This window comes from Neopsephotus bourkii, unplaced genomic scaffold, assembly GCF_033783945.1.
Source record: "Neopsephotus bourkii isolate Nb327-2 ecotype Australia unplaced genomic scaffold, CSIRO-AGI_Nbou_v1 NB_168, whole genome shotgun sequence".
Classification (NCBI taxonomy): Eukaryota; Metazoa; Chordata; class Aves; order Psittaciformes; family Psittacidae; genus Neopsephotus; species Neopsephotus bourkii.
The window spans coordinates 18,210,308-18,231,283 of NW_026900684.1; the positions used below are offsets into that span (position 1 = coordinate 18,210,308).

The window sequence follows — 20,976 nt, forward strand, 5'->3', positions numbered from 1 at the left end:
GAATACTCTTTTTCACAAGATGAAATGGAAAGTAAGGTTAGGACACAGTTTACTTACAGGTTAAATAGTAGTCTCCAGCAATCACATGGCAACGTGGTAACTTGGCTGCCACTCTGTTTGGCACTGGGCTTATCTACCATGCTCCTCCCGGATACCAGCCTTTGCCTTCCTCTTGCAGTGCCTAGCTTATCCCAGGAAGGACACCCATGCTGGGGTCCACAGACCAAGGTATCTCAGATGACCTAGTAAAAGGGCTCAGGAAAGCTCAGGGGCTTCTTTAGGATGAGCTTGGGTCACTGTTGGACCTGGTCACTGGAACAGAAACTGGGTCACAACCTCTGGTAAGAGCAAAACTCTAAGACAGACCATAAGAGAGACTCCAGTTGCTCCTCCAGTTTTTGGAGCTAAAACCTGACTTTGATCTGCCCCTGAATTTCCACCTGGCTTTGATGCCAGTGTCTACAGTGGCTTTGGGTCAGACGCTTCAGCCCAGACTCCAGGAGATTGCCTGTGGACAGTACAATGATAAGCACCACCACAGAGTCCTGTGAGACATGGAAACTTATGGAAACCATCTTTTCCTTTCTCCCTGTGATGTTCCTTAAACCAGGCCAGCAGAGTAGCAACCCACAATGGGAATGTTCCATGTGTCTCCAAAACCTCACCCTGGGAGGACAAAGGTTGAAGCTGAGGAGCTTGGAAGGCAGCAGGGAGAGCTGTGCCCCACCATGGGGCCTGGGACATCCCAGAGGGAGAGCTGTGCAGCTTCTGGGGTTCTACTTTGTGACCAAGCTTCGTGACCTCTTGCATGACATTCAATGCTTTTGCATTTGAAGCATGGGGCACATGCCACACAGTGTGAAGAGCTGCCTGGCTCTCTAGGAAGCAATAAGAAACACTGCAGGCAAGCAGATGGACTGAGAAAAGCAGCCCAGTGTGCATGGCTTGGCAGGCAGGGCCTCCTCATCACCCAGGGCTTCCATGGAGGCCAGCTCAAGCTCTGCAGATTGCCTGAGAGAATGATCCATCGTCTCCTGCAGCTCTGTGTAGGGCAGGCAAAGGACAGTCTCCACAGTGCCTTTGAGACACAGCACATGTCACTTGCCCCATGCAAGTCTCCTCGGGAGGGAAATGTGACACTGAGTGTGTGGGGCAGGTGTCACCTCCTTGCATACCCAGCCCCATGCCCCAGCCCGTGTGTCCATATGAGGCATTCCCCAGCTGCCCTTATCACTATTTCAGGACCACTTGAATTCCTGTCTCTTATCAGGTTTTTTCTAGACACATGAGCCCTCGAGCTCAAATGCCACCAAGCCACATCTGGGCCCTTCACTGCCCATGCACTGGGCCAGCTGCACAGAAGCTGGGGTGCCAGCACTGACATAAAGGGCAGCTTTTGGATGATGAGCTGGGTTTTAGCTCAGATCACAGAAATCTTATAGGCTCTCAGGCTGCACCTTCTCATGGCCCTGTTCATTATTAAGCAGAGACTCATTTCTCCTGCCACAGGGCAGGCACCTTTGCATTCTACACCAGTGGTGCTCACCAGTGCCCTCATCGCGTGTCCCAGCTCTCCCAGTACAGAGTGGTTGGAGATACTGATGCTGCCCAGGCTCTCCAGCTGAAGCACGTGGGAAGCATTACCTCAGGGTGGCCATCACTACCTGTCCTCACAGTGATTTCAAGCTCTTTGCAAACCCCAGGAGCATCTCTACATGTGAGCTCTAAGGTAGGGAGGAGGATTTGGGCAGCCTTGCTCTTCGATTTGCAGCTGTCCCTCTGCCCATGGGATGTTGCCTTCTGTGAAGATTTCTAGGGAGAAATCCCAACATCCTTGTGACACTGAGCAAGCTCTTCTCAGAGTCCTTACACTCAAATGTGGTCCCTCTCCTCCCGCACCATGTGGTATGGAGCTATGGCAGATGCCTGAGGAAAGAGGAGAGCTGGACAAGCCTCTAGTGGCTCCTCTTTGGATTACTTTCCCAGCAGCTCAGTTTGCAGATCAAGGATTCCCTGAAAAGGTGGGAGCATCTTTATGTGCAACAGTGACATTTTTTACTTCTGTGAATGTGTCTGGTCCCTTTTTGAACTCACCTCAGGTTTTAGCATCCACAAGGTCCCGTGACAGGGAGCTGCACATTGTACATACACCTCCTTTACAAATGGGAAAAAACAAGGGTGGTCTGATGCTAGCAGCGGATGGGATGACAGGATCTCTGATACCATCTTCATTCACACAGAAAGTCAGACTAGAGTGAGAGGTGAAACAAACCAGCCCAACTTACTTAAAACAACAGCGCGGATGGCAGCTGAGCATGTAGTGGCTACCAGCAACACCCAGCACAAGCCCATAGTGGGAGCTAAGGCAGGCAGGAATCTCCAGAGGTGCAAGAGTCACATCACATGCTATGGGCAAAGGTCTGTGAGCCAGATTACTTGCACACAGCCCACAGGTAGGTTTATTTGCTTTATGCAGAGTAAGATAAATCTGTATTAGTAAGAGATGCGTGTGTTTGCCTTAGATTAGGGTAACTTGGCTTTTGTATGTTTAATTGCTTCCTAGAGATTATGACAATTTTATATAAGTATAAATTAGTTAAAGGGCTCCGAGACAGTGTAGTGGGTTCATTTACCACTTCCTATCTGCAAAAGCCTTGAGACCTTTACTAAACCATTTTAAGAGCCAGCCTTTCTTTCCACCTATGTCAGGCCCCTGTGCTGCAGAAGTGCCTGTTGGATTTTGTGCTTTCACTGGACAGCTCTCAGGAGGTTTGTTTCTGTATTCCCTGTCTGCCTCCCAGGCAGCGGAAGATGCGTCTGCAGCCACATCAGCCATCTCCCCTCTGGGCTGAAGAAACCCAGCTCTTTTGGTCTCTCCTCATGTGCCATGTGCTCTAAACTCTCTCCAACCTGGTGGCTGCAGATTGCCAAGATGACTCTTGCGCTGGAGACCCAGACTGGGCACAGTGCTCCACATACAGCCTTGGCAGTGCCTGGCAGGGAGGAATACAGCCTGATGATGGTTTAAGAGCCTCAGACTTTGGAATGACCTGGAAAAGGCAATTAAAGCCGGCGTGCGGCGCAATGCCTTCGACATATCACAACCGCGCCGTCTGATCATGAGACGATAACACACCCATAATGGCGAGTGGGCTGCCAAACAAAGGAAGTCCTCTCAATAAATAGGATGCATGCTCATGAAGATAAGAAATGCTGGGGGCCAGCAACACCATGATAGGCTGTGGTGAAGCCCATGATAGACTGTCCACTGTAGCGTCTGTACCAGATGGGGACATCATTGACTGCTTTGCAACGTTGGTGTCAAACATCCTCCCTCCCTTGAGGCAGCTGTCTCTAACCTTTATTTAGAGATTTATTTTCACTGTATTATTTAACATTAGAAATCTCTACAGGTCGTTTCGCAATTTATGCTGTATATTTTTTTATTACAAATTGTATGTTGTAGTTGTGTACAAGCATATTTGTTGTCATATATATGTATTTTCATATTTATGGGTGCCTAATGAAACATATGCCCATCCCCCATTACTCAGACTACAAGGCAGCAACGAGCCAGGAGTACTCATGAACTTGGCCCCCAACTGATATGAGGGCTGAGAGCAGCCAAGCACTGACACGCAGAGCCAGCTCTATGATCAAAGCCCCTGGGTTAACCAGGGGCCAATGTTTGCTATTTATAGCCGCCTTAGCTCACGTTTAAGTGGAGGTTTTAAAAGCTCGGAGGCAGTTTGGGTGCCAGGGTAGCTCTGTCCTGCACATGTGGCACATCATTCCTTGCACAACCATAGTGCAAAGCCTGTCACTGCACAGGCTGTCCACAAACAGATTGGGTTGAGTTGTTAATCAAATAGTGCTGGATTATTTGATTTGATTGTGCTAACTCTGCCTACCTTTTGGAGGACCCAGGCAAATCCTTTACCTCAGCAAACCCTACCACAACCACAGCTCTAGTGGCTGGGGACCAAGGGCTACAAATGTCACCCTAAAATTGTCAAACAGCTCAAACCTATCTCACAGCATCAATGACCTGAGCTGCATTAGGTCTTGTAAGAGCTCCCATGGATGATCCAACAAGCAAAGACCTTGAGTGAGTGGAAGCCAGAAGACTGGACTTGAAGTCCAGGAAGGAGCTTTGAGCAATCTGGCTTACTGGAAGGTGTCCCTGCCTGTGGCAGGGGGTTTGGAACTAGATGACCTTTAAGGTCCCTTCCAACCCAAACCATTCCATGATTCTATGACTCTAATTTCAACACCATGCAATCAAAGAGAGCTGAGAAAGTTGCCAGGATAGGAAGTGGGGCAGACCTCCATGGGGCAGCCCCTGCCCAGGATGTGACAGCACCTTCCTGTCTCTCGGACATGCTGACAACGGTGAGCCTCAGATGACAAGGTTGCAGCCAGCAGCTTCAGAAAACAGTGTGTTTGGTCTTTTCCAGGTTGTTGATACACTGGGAGCCTGAATGTCACAGGAGACTTTGTGTTCCGAAGTGACTCTTACACAAATGGAAACAATTAGTGCAGATAGCTGGGTGCTGCCTGCGGTTTTTCAGCATTGCACTATGAGTTTTGATGGAGTGGTCCTGCACAAACCTGGACTATCGCAGTGGGGGTCAAAGCATTTTCAAAGGATTAGAAAAGATGGCCTATCAGTAGAGACCAAGTGGCGTTTGGCTTTGGGAAAGGGAAAGAAAAACTGAGTCATCACTGCAGTTCTGGAGGTCAAAAAAGATCCAAACCTAAGACAGCTCAAAATGCCTGCAACCAGTTTTACTTTTTCTCTGCAACTGGAAAGCTCGATGGTAGACGATGTTCTGCTCTTTGAGCTTATTTGAGCACAGAGCATAACACTGAACCCTTGCATCCTCCCATGCACATCTCTGTGCAAGAGCACGTTGATGCAAGTACATATGTACGTGCGTGCCTACGTATATGTGAAAATCACACTGGTGCCCACATTGCTGACCTCTTGCACAAGAAATGAAAAAGCATTATTGCATTCACTTCCTTTCTGAGAAAACAGCCATCTGAAATACAGCAGACAATGGGGGATGTTCAGCTGCTATGTGCTATTGCATGTCTTCTAGAGTTGTCTCTCCTTTACCAGGATTCAATTCCCAGCCTACTTGTGATGACTTTCAGAACCATCACATGTATTTCAACTTACTGATTCTCCTGCAGCCCCTGCCTATTGCTGCTTGTTTCCAGCCTTCCCCATGCCACCTGCTTCAGAACACTATAAGCTGGTCTCCCATCTTACAAAGAGAAACCTCCTTCACCACCTGCTGGGTCTGCACCACCCTGACTTGCGTCTAGCACTTTAACTTCTGCTCAGGAGCCAGTGGCATCCAAGGAAACATGATGGAGACCAAACAGTTTGTTTTACTTTTGGGAAGGGGTTGCATTTTCATTATACTGGTTTTCAGCCATATCCCGGTGGCTGCTGTTGAAGGCTGGCAGCACCCTTGTCTTCTGTGTGCCAGCCCATGCTTCAGTGAGAAGCTGAGCAGGTCAGTAATAGGAGATGAGCAAAGACTAGAGGAGGAGGGATGAAGGAAACAGCCAAAAATGTTCACAGGTTCCATGCGCCTGGGACATGCACTGCTCCCAGCTGTCAGCACTGGAACGCTGCTTACCAGATCATCCTATGGCCTGACTTCTTCCTTCCCAGCCAGAGCCAGAGGCATGCTTCCTATGAATAACTAGCCTGCTTTCCAGGTCCCGTCAGAGTTATTCCTGCCCTGGGTGTGTCTCATCCAATCCAAGTTTAGAAGTCCTTTCTCTGGTGCAAATATGCTGTGCATAACTGATTCCTGCTATGTGCAGATGAGATTAGCTGGGTCCTGTGAGATGAGGCAGGGAGAGAGCTGTCTCTGAAGAATTCTAAGCATTCAGGGAAGGAGACAGTGCCAAGCTACCTGCAGACAGTGGAGGTATTTGTATGCACCAAACCTGGGATCTCAAGTGACCTACTTAGCTGCATTTAATGTGCAAATTCATATATACAAGAACGCCAGAGGCCTAATTTTTGCTAGCAGTCTGCAAGAGGGCAATTTCAAGCTTCTGGTTAATTGGGTAAATCCTTGAATATCACCATTTTGTTTCCCTAGGATTAAATTAAATCTTGCAAATAAAAAGACCTGTTTACACATGAAAAATGTTTTCACAGAATGCAAAGGCTGACAATGGGGGTTGCTCCAGCTGACCTCCTTCCGCAGCACCCTCTGCTCAGCTCCTTTACCATTGATACTGCCTTTGGTACTTGCTTGAGATGCCATTTAAAAGTCAGGCATCTTGCTTCTGCTGATGTCAGATTCCCTCTATAGTGAATGCAGAGACATAGGCGAGTCCAGAAAGCAACAGATCCCATCTTTCGTTGAAACTAATCTTACGACAATACAAAATGCTCCATGGAGGCATGGACCGTTCTCTGCTGCAGCAGAGAGAGGCTGGATACTGACAGAGACTCAGCTGAAGAACATGAATCCCTGAAAGGAGCTTTGGATAGCGTTTATCATCAAGAACTACATGCACTCCTCAGTCTGGCCTTTTCTCTGTCACCCTTCAGTGATTTTCAGGCAAAGCACAGCCTCTCACACAAAGATAAGCCCTCTGAGTTCCAGGGCTGGATACATACAGGTTCACAAGGTATCTGTCCAACTCAATAAAGTTTGCAGTCTTTGTAGGACACCAAAGTTAAAATGTACATTGCTTCACCATAACTTGTGCTTCTAAGGCAGATCCAAGTCCAGGCAGCCAGACACTTGTACAGTGTCAACAAGGCAACCTGTCAATGCAAGCTGGACTGATTCAGCCTGCCTGAGAGGAGCTGCACATTCCTCTGTCTCTGCAGTCACATCAGTGTGTCAATAGAAACATCCCCAATTCCTTTTCATACTCTTGCCACGCCAGCCCAGCCCTTGCTGTCCCTCTCCTGCACATGGGGAAATTGGAGGATTTGAGGTTGTAGTCCAGGCTTGGTCTTTATGCTCCTTTTTCTCTTCATGTAGGAGGGCATGTACTGCTGACAGACCCCTTTTTGACTAAAACATCGTATCTGCACAACCAGGAATTCCTGGGTTCAAGCAAACAGCAGAAGGGGTGTAAAGCCACTGGGCTTCTCTGCATCAGCTGAAGAGCAACAAAGAAAAGCTCCTGGGAGGTGAAGCCAGACATCTGTACAGTGCATGCTCACTAGGGGAAGGAATGCTCTTAAGAAAAAAAACAGTAAGGATGGGTACACAATTGCTGCGCTGCTTTGTGCAATCTTGGGGCACAAAGACAACCAACCTGCTTTCTTCTGCTATAATTTCTCTATGAGCTCAAGATAGGAATGAAATCTGCAGGCTGCAGCTCTCTTTGGAGAACATCATAGATGTTGAACAAGCAAGAGGTACTCTGCTCCTGAAGGGACTTGCCCACTCTTGGGCCCCAATCTCCAGGAAACAGGTTGTTTCAACTGGTACCCTGCATATAGTGCCTCACCTTAGCACCACTATAACCTTTTCTACAGCATGTTTATGCCTGGACAAGGACTTATCCCCTTGTTGTTCCTGCCTGTCATTTAGTTGTTCTGTCGTTTTGTCTCCTTGTGCTGCCCTTTGTTGCTGGAAGCCCATTCCCTTTTTTCTCCCTGGGTAGCAGTTTTATTTAAGGCATTTGTAATAATTTATTTGCATCCATTCTCTCGCCGTTTTCTGCAAGGATTTTTACGGTCCCTCTTGCTGAGCATATTTATTATTAAAAACCACAGTTTTATAATACTCAGTCTTTTTCTACAACACACAGTATTGTAGAAAAGGCTTTGCATCTGGCCCCAAACTACTTTCTCTGTGCCCATTGGGCTGGAAGTTAAGGTGCCATGGTCTTCAGCTGGGCAGAGTACATGTTCTGCTCAGTGTTTGATCATTAGGGCATACGAGATCCAAAGGGAGCAATGCCAAGGTAAAGATCCTACCTGGGGACAGAGCCAGGGGAAGCAGTGGGGCCTCTGCCTTGGTGCACAGCTCCCCAAAGCCCAGCCAACAGCCTTAAGCTTGACTGGGATTTCTTTTGATACTGGGGCACATTCAATTGTCTTTGCTTGATTTCCTGGGACAGCCCAAGGAGTTTGAGACCTATGGAAATAAAAGAGGGGAATCCTATCTACCAACAGGACTTCTCAAATCTTTTCTTTGGTAGAGCAGTGTTTGCTGTGGCCCTACAGGAGCTGGACAGGGTCCTGGGACCACAAGGAGCTCCCAGGCAACACACCAGGCCTCAGCATATAGTTGCAGATAAGACCAAGTTGATGGTGAACCATAGAGTGAGAGAAGCCATGTTTCCTACAGATTTCTATCATGCTGTCCCTCCCTTCCACTTCTGTTATCACAGCTTTTTCCACTGCTCTGTGAAATGTACTGTAGCTGGCTAAGGGGGTGTCAGTGCTGGCTGGCCAGCTGGTGCCAACACTGACAGGCCAGTAAGCCACCACAGCCGAGCTCCATTCTGCTTTTGCTCACTCGGTCTCTCCCACAAGCTTCTGAAGCTCACGAAACTTAAGAAGGGTATGTAAGCTTCCTACTCCTCTGTCAAGTGTGACTGAAACCCACCAGTACATGCAGAAGAGGCGAGGAATGTTGACAGCCAGCCAGATACCCAGCTCAGGCTCAGATACATCCTTTCTGAAGGATGGCACATCATGCTGCCAACCGCCACTGCTCCTGGGGCTACGCGCTGACCTGGCCAATGCTCTTGCAGTGCCCCAGTGCTGCCCAAAATTACTCCAAAATTGGTTTATCCTTTGGCATTTTGCTTTAAGGGAACATCTGATTAAAATGACTTTGCTTACCCTCACAGCCCTGTACAGGCAGGTGGACTTTAACAAACCCCCTCCTCTGCTTGGTGCAAGCATCCTGGCCTGGCTCAACGTCAGTGATTTGGAAATTGCCAGAAAGTGCCAACATTGCAACAGCATCAGCCACACCACCATGGTGTGCACCCTCTGCCTCCATGGGCTGCTATGACAAGCACAAGGAGTGTGGTCACTTTGCCACCACCCAAAGGACTTCCAGTAGCCACGGATGGAGACCACCCCCAGCCATGCCACTGGACACTCCCGCCTGGGCTGAGACCACAACTGGGTGTGGAGGTGCCCATTGACAGTGATGGGGGATGGCAGAAAGATGGTAGGGAGAAGAAGGTAGCAGGAGGGGGCTGCTGAGGTGTGGGTTGGGGTGCCCCATGGCAGCAGTCCCAGTGTAGCTCCCTGGGCAGCACTGTTACATCAGCCGCTCCATCAGTTTACAACACTCGCCCTTGAGCCTTGGCCCCACAGCCTGCTGTGGTGTGGACACATTGCACAACACCCCTGGCCCTGCTCCCCTTCCCCACCAGGGCTGCCCCATGGGTGGCTGAACTGTCACAGCAGCATGCCACTTCCCGACAGGGAGGAGAAGATGCTCCATCCATCACTGCCTCTAGCAGGGCACCGGAGGAGGTGGCAGGACCAGGAAGGGTCCCCAAGGACCTGCTCAAGCCTGCTGGTGGAGATGGTCCTTGAGGAACAGTGGCAGGGGAAGGAGGGCTGCCCCACAGGAGGGATGGAGAAGCTCTGCCCCCCTCCTGCAGCAAGGGAGCAGGACTGAACCCCAGTGGTGCAGGCACCACCATGTCCTCTCCCAGAGGGGCCTGGGATAAATCCTCCGGGTGAAACAGGAAGAAAACCCAGATGAGACCTGATGGGAGAGCGGGACCTTCATTTCAGGGCTGTCTGTCATAGATGGGACCAGTTCTGCACCGCTTCCTCAGGGATAGACACTCTCAGAAGCTTTTCCCTCTGCCAGGGAGCAAGCTCTGCCTCTTCCCTCAGCAAGGTGGAGGGGGAGTGGAAAGCTGTGGGGCAATCACAAAGACCACTGTGCAAGGGGCTAAATATAGCCACTATTTCAGCTCCCCAGAGATAACAGCCTGTGTCCACAGCCGGCCACAACGCCCTGGCTCGACTTCCACCCACCTTTGCTTCGGGAGCAAACACCAAGCAGCAGTTGTGAAACACCCTGCCCCACTCATGGCAAACAGGGCTTGTATCGAGGAGCAGAAAGACACCCTGCATGCATTCCTTCCCCATGCTGGGAGCTGGCCACCAGCTCAGAGGCTAACCACATCTCCCTCAGCACTTTGGTGGTGATGAGCAGCCAGCAACGTGCAGGAGAAACCTGCCGCAGAGCAGAGTGACAACTGTAAGCAAGCACAGGGCTTCCCAGGTTTTGGGCTCACCCCATTAAACTCACTGCTTCCACCTGAATGTCCCTCGCATCCCAAGACCAGCACCACTGAGCCAGGCTGCAGTGGCCCTGTCTGGAGAATGGGAGGCAGGAGCAGAGAGGGCCAGTGGGTAGTGACCACCTTATTGGGTCTCTGCCTGCTGCTCCAGGGTAAATCTGAACATGGCTCTCTCATCCCTGCTGTAAACGATCACAAAGTAGCACATACTGAAATCCCACCATACCCTCAGCATGTGAAATACTACTGTAAATAAGTCTGCAAGGCTCCTGCAGTGAGCACATCCTTCAGCTCTCTCTCCAGCTTTAAATCTTTTCACTGTCCATATCTAGAAAGGGTTTATCAAATAAAAACAATGGTGGTAGGTTTGTTTTTTCTTTCCCCTCAACAAAACCCTTCTGTCTTCCAGAGTAATAAGTTTATGAAATGGCAGCTTCCAGCAGGAAGTATCTGGCTTTAACAATAGCTCTGTGTGTGTTTCCACAAGTTGATTGAAAACAAATGTTGACACTTGAATCCTGCTTTTATGCTCTGCAAGGGAGGTGAGAGAGAGCAGCATCGTGCACAGCTGTGCAATTACCACATGTGGTACAAACCCAGGCAAATACTATTATCCTCACCATGGGAGGAGGTAGATGCACCATCTACACCCCGCAGCAAGCCTTAAAGCCTCTGCTGCTTGCCCATGGAGGTGGCATTTGTCCCCAGAGCTGCTTCCCTGTTGGGGTGGCCAGCTCCACGTGCATTTTTCATGTGGCTGAGGGTGTTGGGCTCTGCACTGAAGCAGACCCTGGAGCAGAGGTGGGAACTGGCAGCAGAAGGGCAGCTGAGAATACCCCTTGTCCCAGTGGCCCTGGATAGTCCATTTCAGAGCATCAGCTTGCCTGGCAGACGTTTGCAGGGTCCTGGAAGCACCTTCCCAGCTTTGGGATAGAGGCAGGGCAGCTCTCTGTGCCAGCAGGGCCCCGCAGGTGTTTTTTCCTATTGTAAGTCACCTTATGGTAGTAATTTTTCCCCCTCCACACCATAAATCTGGAAAGAGGATTTTGGAGTATCCTCTGGAGCTTTCTACCCAGTGCCAATACAGACTGGAGCCACGGTCACAAGATTCGTGTAACCTTGCTCCCCATCACCCCAGGCCAACTCAGCTGAAATCAGTGCCCAGAGAGTCTTCCCTGCCTCAAGAACACATTATAGTCACTTTAGACCTTATCTGCTTATCCACAATGCCTGCACAGCCGCACTCTCCCCTTCCTGCACGGGTAGAGACTGCACTGTGGCACAGCAGCCATGTGTCGCTGCAGGACACAGAGGGGCTGTTAGTGTCCAAGGCCTGACACAGAGCTGGCATCTTCTTCCACAGCAAGTGCTGTGCTCGGCACTGGTGAGGCCATACCTTGAATACCATGTTCAGTTCTGGGCTCCTTATGACAATAAAGACATTGAGGCTCTGGAGTGGGTCCAGAAGAGGGCAACAAAGCTGGTGAAGGATCTGGAGCACCAGTCTGATGAGGAATGGCTGAGGGAACTGGGGTTGTTTAGTCTGGAGAAGACAAGGCTTAGCAGGGACCTTATAGCTCTCTACAGCTATCTGAAAGGAGCCTGTAGTGAGGTGGGGGTCAGTCTCTTCTCCCAAGTAACAAGTGACAGGACAAGAAGAAACGGCCTCAGGCTGTGCGAGGGGAGGTTTAGATTGGATATTAGGACAAACTTCTTCACAGAGAGGGTGCTCAGGCATTGGAACAGGTTGCCCAGGGGAGTGCTGGAGTCACTGTCCCTGGAACTGCTAAGAAAACGTGTAGCTGAGACCCTCAGTGACATGGTTTAGTAGTGAACTCGGCCGTCCTGGGGTAAGGGTTGCACTTGATGATCTTAAAGGTGTTTTCCAACCCAGTTGGTTCTGTGACCCTATGAATCTCTCTCCGCTCAGGGAAAGGCGGAGGGGCTGACTTCACAAGCTCTTCCCACAGAGGACAGGGTCCCTTATGGCAGAAAGACCTGGGAAGCGCTGCCGCCGCTCCTCAGCTTCGCTGCTGCTGCCAGACCGAGTCCGCTCCCCCCGCTCAGTTCCTCCTGGGCAGCCGGGACCGCCGCTGTCCCCGCTGCCCGCTGCCCGCTGCCCCACTCCACGCCGCTGCCCACCCGCTCCCCACTGGCTCCGCCGCCGCAGCCCACTGCCCTCCGCGTGCTGGGCCCCCGGCTGCCGATTGGCCCCGCGCCGCGCTGGGGGCGCGCTCATTGGCTGCGGCGCGGGCTGGCCGGGAGGGGCGGTGCCCGCGGTCGCTCTTAAGTCACCGGGCCCAGGGCTGCCCGGGCAGCTGGCGAGTTGTAGGGTGGCGGGGCTGGCCTCATGCACTGCACCAGGTATGGTCCCGTGGGATCGCGGCCTCCTGCCCTTCGCCGCTGTTTGCCTTCCCCCGGTGCGGGGTCGCAGCCCCTTCGGGTGTGCGGGAGAGGGACCGGTGCTTCCTACCGGGTGGGAAGGGGTGCTCCGTGCTCGGCTCCTGGGGGTCTCCGGAGTCCTGCTGTCTTTTCTCCGGGGTGGTCGGCTCGCCTCGTTTCGGGTTTGCAGAAGGGTCGGGCTGCAGCAGGATTAACGCATCTCGTCGGGGAAATGCGTGTGGGAGCTGGGCTGTGCCCTCGGAGCAGTTTGGCTTTCCCTGATTAGAGAGGAGGAGAGCGCAGAGAACCCGAGCGCTGCTTCATCCAGCAGTGTGTCACGTCTGAAAGCTTCTGGCTTAGCAGCTGCTGCGTGTTGAGCCCTTTGCAAGAAGGTTACCTGTTCACAGGCAGCGCTGGAAACAGAATAGAGGCAACTGAAGGGGCTTGATAAGTGTAGCTGTAAGTGATTCCTTTACTCTGACTTGTTTCCTCTACCTAGAAACAGAGGAGAGAAGAGTGAGCAGTGGTTATCTTCTGGAGAGGGTAGAGCTGTGGGAAGATGTCCAGAGGCAGCATCTAGTCTGAGAGCAGGGGGAAAGGCATCAGTCTCTGCACCTGCATAGGGCTGCCTACCCTGCACTGCTTGCTTCCTAGAGCTCCCTTTCCAGTGTGAGTGCTTGCAAGTGTTTCCGTGCCCCCACCTTCAAAGCATCTGAAGTTCAAGGCAGCCAATACTAGCATTAAAAGGCAAACCTTCCCCTGCTGGCTGTGAGTTTGGCATCAGCAGGTTCTCAAGTGCAGGAAAATATGTCTGGGGTATTAAATGAGCTGAAAAAAAAAACCAATTTGCAAAAGCTCAGAGCTCAGCCTAATAGTAGGTATGAAAAGCTCTTACCCTAGTTCATAGCTTGGAAAAAAGCTCCAAGTGATGCAGACCACGCTGGTTATTTCATGCCTTTTCATTCTAAAAACTTGAATAACCCAGGCTTACTAAGAAACTTGTCTTCTCAGCAGTTATGGGAATCCAGCTGAATATATTTCTCTGGGAAAAGATGCACTGCAGATGGAACTGGCCCAAGTAAGAGGGAAGCATTGAAGGCTGCATTAATGTAAAGAAGGAAATGACCTATATAAAGTGTGTGTGAATAAAAACTTGGTAAAACCAGGTAGAGATGATCAGAACAGTGTTAACAGACAGGTGGATCTGCTGTCTGTCTTGCACGCTGCCCTTGAGCTGGAAGGAGGCATTGCAGAAGGACTAGCTGGTGGGTGTGTTGGGAAGCAAGCCTTGGCACATGTGCTTTAAATAAGCAGATGCCCTTGCTGAATGGATGCTGTGAAAGCCTGCTCAGAGCTGCTCTGTTGGTGTTGCAGGGTGGGGAAGCTAAAGCACTGAATCGGATAGCGTAGGTCTTGCTTTTTCTTGGCACGGGGCAGCAGTCAAGTACTAGAGCTGGCTGTGCGTGGTTTTGGCAGCTAGTGCTCTGCTGTGTCACGTGGCTGGCGGTCACTGCTACTGCTGCTGGCTCATCCAGCTCTGTGTGCTGGGAGCAGCTTTGGAGCCTGGCCCTCAGCCAAAGGGGGGATTTTTATTAAGGGAATACTGTGTTTAAGGTCAGCGGTGATGCGGTTGACTTTAGGGGGATGTATGTGATCAATCTGTCCAGCAGTTTGTCTGGAGCCAGGCCAAAGACTCTGGCAAAGGTATTCAGCCTAACCTCAGTGTAAGGGCAGGAGTGATAGGTATGGTGCTCTGCGAGCTGCCTCGCTGCCTGCAGAGGCAACTCCAGGGCTACATCCATTAAGGTGCTGGGCGGGAGCTGTTCTGTAGTGGGTGAACAGAGAGGGATGGTGCTGCACCCATGGAGGAATAGGCTTGGCACTGGTGAAGGGGAGGAAATGGTGAGGGACACATGGCCTGCTCCCTCCAGGGAAAGGACTTGCTTCTAAAGACTTGGTCAACCTGGGGTAGGCGAGTTGTGTTTGGCAGACCCCTGTGGTTACACATATGGTTCCCAGGGGCTCAGTGCAAGCACTGTGGAGGCTTGAGGTGTGAACTCTGCTGGAGGTGAAGCCTGTGGGGCCCTCTGAGCTGACATCTATTTTAAAGTGCGGTAGAGGGAAGAAAGGCTCTTCTGTGGGTGCAGTGTTGGCTAAATCTCTATCCTGATGCTGTATGGGACTGTTGCTATCCTTACAATAGCACTTGCAGGCATTTTAGAGCAGTTCAGGTAGACAGTGAGCAAAGTATGTAGCTCAACCTAATGAGGGCTTGTAGCCCCTAAAAATACCAGACATTTGGGGTTCTATGGAAGGAAGGGTCAGTTGCTTACAGTAGCTTGTGACAAACTGAGTTTGTGCTCCTATGAAAGCGTCCAATACCTGGGGAGAGTCTTTCCTTGAGGGCAGAGACTACAGCAGGAATCCTGCTTTATGTAGCATTCAAATTTCATAATTTCTGGGTTTTGCGGACATCAGCAGGACTGAGCTATGGGCTTTGCTCTGGAGCCTGTTATTGCTAGCCTAGTAGAGCAGTGCCTGTCTGTGTGTCCTCAAATGGTAATTCCGCCCCTGTAGCAATTGGAACAGATCTTGTTCAAAGGTACAGCAGGCTCTGCTTCTGCCACTTGTGCTGCAGTATGTTTCTCACTGTGTGTGCAAGTACCTGCTTTCTTAAGGTTGAGCAGCTTGTGGGGTTGATGAAAGCAAGTTGCTTTGGGATGACTTGGGGGGGAAGCGGTGTAGCACTTGTATGACAAAAGTCGTATTAAAATGCTTTTCTAACATCTACTGACCCTTCTTATCTTCCAGAGTATTAGACTATTTTCCTCACAAACAAGCAATGGCTGTGGATGTAGCAATGCAGCTATACCTTTGCTCTTCACCCTTGCTAAGAGACAAGTGTGCCTGCAAAATTGTTCCGAAGACAAGCAAGCCACTGCGGCCCTGCATCCAGCTGAGCGGCAAAACTGCCCTGACTGGACCAGAAGAGGCAACAAACTCCTTCACACACAACAAAGTGAAGAAGAGGGTGTCATTTGCAGACAGCAGGGGCTTCGCTCTGACGATGGTGAAGGTCTTCTCAGAGTTTGACGATCCACTAGACATTCCTTTCAACATCACAGAGCTGATAAACAATATTGTGGGCCTGACAACAGTGGAGAGGGACAGCTTTGTCCTGGATTTTGTTCAGCCCTCTGTGGACTACCTGGACTTCAGAAACCGCCTCCAGGTGGACTGTGTCTGCCTTGAAAACTGTATGCTGAAGGAGCGATCTGTTGTGGGAACAGTGAAGGTGAGGAACCTCGCTTTTGAAAAGACTGTGAAGATCAGGATGACGTTTGACACCTGGAAAAACTTCGTAGATTACCCATGCCAGTATGTCAAGGATACGTATGGAGGGTCAGATCGGGACACCTTTTCCTTTGACATCAGCTTGCCCGAGGGCATTCAGTCCCATGAAAGAGTGGAGTTTGCCATCTCCTTTGAGTGCAATGGGAAGGTGTACTGGGACAGCAACAGGGGCACAAATTACAGGATCATACGGTCAGAACTGAAGTCTGCCCAGGATGCTGTCTGCCCCCCTCAGGGCCCTGACTTTGGCAGTGCCTTTGACCAGTTTGGGAGCCCTCGGTGCTCTTATGGCCTCTTTCCTGAGTGGCCCAGCTATTCAGGCTATGAGAAGCTAGGGCCTTACTACTGACCCAAGAACAGAGTCCTGACTAACTGTTGTTGGCTTGTCCGCAGGCCTGAGAGCTGGTCTGAATGTGAGGTGTATGGAAAGGACAAAGATGTATGGTTTCAGGCAGCTCTGCATAAGCCTCAGAGCAAAACCAGTTGTGGAAACTCTGCTGGCAGTGGACTGAATAGCTAGGGAAGTGTCTCTGCCCCAAAGGGCTGCCTTCCCTGCCCCAACTTGGATAACTGGCTCTCCAAATGCTCAAAGAACCAGGAGCTGTTGCTTGTGTTTCTCTTCAGCGCTGCTACTCCCTCCTCTTCTGTAAAGCTGCTAGTCTCCTGGGAAACACTACAGTGCTTATATCACATGTCCAGACTATGTAGTGGTGGCTGGTTTGTATTGCTTGCCTAGTGCTAAAAGGCTTTTTCAAAGTATGTTCTATTATAGTTTTAGTGAGCCGTACTGCAGCTGCAGGGTTCTCCTTGCAAAGCTGGCCTGTGCTTGTGAAGTAGTAGAGGGGTTGGCTTGCATGGAATGGAGTACCATCCTTGCACGTGTCTTTGTAGTGCGAGGTCCTTCCTACTGGAGCCAGAAAGGGTATTTTGGAAGTGAAAATGCAACTGTGATGACAGGAAATGTGGTCCTACAGGCTGCCGTATTAGGAGACTTGTGTGCCTGTGGGAGAAGATCTCATGCTTAGTCACCAGTTGTTTTATCAGCTGATCTCTTAAAAACTCTTGCCGTGCTACCTAAAATAGAGATTAGCTGTAGCTGTGCGGTGCTCGTAACACTGCTGTGGGTTGACAGTCTTGAATGACTTCTTAAACTTTCCTGTTTCTTTGATCACAAGTCATCAATGATGCTTTTTCCCTTTGATGGACATCTGAAATCAGCTGTTGGCCATGCTTGGCCCTGAAAACACAGTTCTTCATCCTGTGGGCTGTTAAAACAGGGCTTTGTCTGGCTAGGGCCCAGAGTCCTAAGCAGGAGGCTGTTCTCAGGTGTTACAGGGGCTAATGCAAATGGATCACTCGGCTACTCTGTGCTGTGTTCCGTTACAAGAAGGTAACTGTTGTGTACCTACTGTGGTGGAAGTGCCTTGACTGAGAAGGGGGTGGTATGTGTGATCCCAGCAATGTTTTGGGATAAACAGGCTCTGGAAATGACACTGCTTTTAAAAAAGGATCTTCTAATGGTTTGTTGCTCCATGCCATGGACTGCTTGGCAGCTAGTGGTGTGGCACTGCTCACATGCAAGGATGCTGTGGCTATACCGGGTGACCATCAACATGCTGGGCTTCCTTTGCTGTTGTAGCAGCAGCTGCCTTTTCAACCTGTAAATGCCGAAGCTTTGCATCTCTGCGTCCATAAGAAGCAGCCCCTCCTGTGCAGAAAACTAGCCATGAGGTGGGTGAGATGTGGGGTTGTCCTCACATCACTCTGGATGTGAAACAGATCGTGGGTGTGAGCCATCCCTGTCCTCAAAGAGGTGGCTCATCATCTGGGCCTGTGCTGAGGTGAGGTGGCCAGCTTGTGCAGTGCCAAGCAGCCTCACAAAGCTTCTTGAGTATTAGTTGAGCAAAGTGATTTAATCCCTTGTCTCAAAGCTAGAGTTCTGAGTAGTTTGTAGAAATAGAGGTCACGGGAATCTTACCTTTTCTAGTGTATAAGCTTTATGTAATTTTGGGGGTGCCTATAATAGCCTATGGGTGGGCTGGAGAGAAGCAATGGGCTAGGCTACTTAACTTTTTAAACCCAGCTTTTAATTCTGGAGACTATTGTGTGAAATACTTACACATGGTTTTACCCTAACCTAGAAGGTATACTGTGATCACTGTTGGATGCCAAAAGGAACAAGAGCTTGCAGGAAGAATACTTGGCCTTTAACTGCTGCTTTCTCAAAACCCAACATCAATGCACGTCACCACTGTGCCTGATCACTTAGTGAGCTAGCCCAGAGCTCATCAGGCTAGTTTCCTTTGTTTAAACAGCTTCACAAGTCAGCCCTTACAATTTGCATCGGGTCTCTCTCAAAGGGACTGTTGCCTAGATTGGCTTGATCCTTGTTTTAAACTTAAAGCAAGTCTGAGTGACACTGATTTTCTTTTAGTTTTTTAGTGTATGGTGTTAATGCTGTAAGACACAGACTGTAGAAAAGTCCTGTTCTCCTGGCGTGTTCTTGTGCCTATGGAGAGCTGTTTGTGGGCCGAAAAAAGGCATGTATGTCTGGGGTGCTGTGGATGGTGGTTGTCTCCTTATGGGGCCTGTTTGCTTTCAAGCTGGGGCTGGGGAGTACTTGGGGAGGAACATGGAAGATAAGCTAGAAGAGCAATGCCATAAGTAAAAGCTAGGCTGGGAACTGACTATTTGACCAATAGCATTTTAAGAATACTACTTGTGGCCTTTCCCTTTTTTCCCTTTTTACACTGCCAATGTGAACATAGAAGTGAGGGATTGCTTTCCTCGCTCTATGCCTGGAAGTGCCTTGTGGGGTGTGTTGCATGTTTGTTTTTAAAGATATTTTTGTACACAACATTCAAGTGGAAAAATGCACTTTATAATTGCCATGTAATGACTTTTAAAACGATGGCTCTGTTTTTATCTGATTGTTAAAATAAAGGTGGAACAAAATGTTGGCTGTGTATCTTGCAGTCATCTCATTTAAACACCCATGGGACTGAGGAGGCAATTAGCACATGGGACTAGCTTCCTGCAAGTGGCCATTGGTGGGGAGGAGCACACATCCGCAATGGACTCTGCTGCCTGAAACAGGAAAGTGCTGCCTGTTCCTGCTGCCTTCCTGCCAACACAAATGCTTCTAGAGCCTCTGGAACCACGGGAAGGATGAGAGGAGCTAGTTCACTCTCTATGTGCTCTGAAGTTTTCCACTAACCGCTGTGTTCCTCTTCACTCTTCCCCAGTTTGCAGTGCCAGGAACAGCCTTTTCAGGGTTTTCTGTGTTTACGTTGGGTCAATCCTTGTCCTTCCCCATCTGGCTTCATCTGGGTTTAATGCTTTCTCTCCGGCTGGGTACTGGGGTGTAATGGATGCTAGAAGAGGTGTTGCAGGAGGAGTGTCAGGCTCTTTTCTAATACCAAGATCAAGTGAAAACTAGATTCTTCTTCACCTCGAACTAGCTGTTCCTGTTGCCACTGCAATAAAAAGCACTGGCAGGAAATATGCCCCTTTGCAGAAAGGGAACAGTCCTGCTGTAAATGCCAGCCAGGGCTAGTTTCAGGATTTGACCTGGCTTTGACCACAGAGACCAGATCTTGGTGATGCCCTGAAGGTGCTGCTACTGAGCTGGGTGGCTTTTGTCACTTACAGGTAAGGAAAGCTGGAAAGAGGAAAAAGCGCTGGCTTGAGGGGCAATGCAGGCAGTACTTCCTTGCTACAAAGCCTTGCAGAGATCAAGCTTAGCCTTTGCTCTGCACAGAAACAAACCTGAGCACCTTCGACTGTGGCTATTTCTGAGTCTCTTGCTTTCTCATAAGATGAATTGTCTTTCCAGGGTGCTTTGCTTTCTGCAGCAATGGGGTAAGGTAAAACTTTAGGTTTCTGAGGTTCCTTCCCCCAGTCTTTGTATTGCAAAACCAAAGCATACTGATACAGTGGGGTGCAAGCTCTTCCACCAAGTTATGAAAAGAGGAGTATGTGACCTGGATGCACCTGGGAAAAGGGAATTGCATGGTGTTTCTTGATGGTCTGGGACATTTTCTTCCTCTGTGGCTCAGGGGAGCCTCTGTTGGCTGTCACCCATTGTGGCTTGTGCCCAGAGGTCCTTGTGGTAGTGTGGGATTCTTCCAGCTGTCCACACTCCCATAGGAGTGCTTGGGTCCTGGGTAAGGGAACAGCACAGACTCAGGGGTGTGCTGAAGGGTGGAAAAGTTAATGTGTGTGATTTTTCACATACAGACAGAACAGCAGTTCTGCCACGAGAAATGGCATGAGGCAAAAGGCTTTGCTTTCTTGGCAGTCATTTGCCACTCCCTTTTCTCCATTAAAAATGCTTCAGAGTTTTATTACTACTGTTCTTTTACTCAAGCCTGCAGCACAGACCTCTCTTAGAAGCCCATCTGATTGTTTTTCTGGTTGCAGGGGAGAAAAAAAGTACATTTTTAGAAGTCAATTATGCCATGCCCCAGCACATCTCTAGGAGATGTGGGGGCCTTGGCTAGGGCTGCTGTTGCATCTGAACACTGGTCCAAGCTCATGAGTGAGACACCTGCAGTCAGCCCTTTCCCATAACAGTTTTGTGGCTGAAAACCCCGTGTGACACTGGTTTCTGAGAGATAGGGATGTCCAAGCTAAGCCTAACAACATCTGGGGCAGCCAAGGAGATGTGCAAGAGCTGAGAATGCTCTTGGGTTTCTCTCCTGATGCCCAGGTGTTACATACTAGAGGATACAGATGATGCAGTTACTATATTTATAAAGCCTTTGGTGGCAGGTGTGATTATTCACTTGCTGCTTAATATGCAAAGACTTCTTGGAATGCTCCTGGCATCCCCCAGCCTTTGCCCTGAGGTTCTCAAACCTCTGCATCCTGAGGGGTTTTGTTGCCACCTCTTGGCAGTAATAATTAAGCTGGGATGTCTTGATCTCAGCTGAGGTGTTTGGAGGTTCAGGTTTCCTA

The 20,976-nt window shown here is 49.9% G+C and overlaps 1 protein-coding gene across 1 annotated transcript; it reads left to right on the forward strand.

The window, feature by feature from the left end:
• Nucleotides 1–12,600: 12,600 nt before the first annotated feature.
• Nucleotides 12,601–18,284, forward strand: PPP1R3B (protein phosphatase 1 regulatory subunit 3B). Its single transcript, XM_061374104.1, has 2 exons — nucleotides 12,601–12,645; nucleotides 15,475–18,284. Exons 1-2 carry the CDS (start codon nucleotides 12,632–12,634, stop codon nucleotides 16,364–16,366), a joined length of 906 nt encoding a protein of 301 aa, XP_061230088.1. The 5' UTR covers nucleotides 12,601–12,631; the 3' UTR covers nucleotides 16,367–18,284.
• The last annotated feature ends 2,692 nt before the right edge of the window (nucleotides 18,285–20,976 follow it).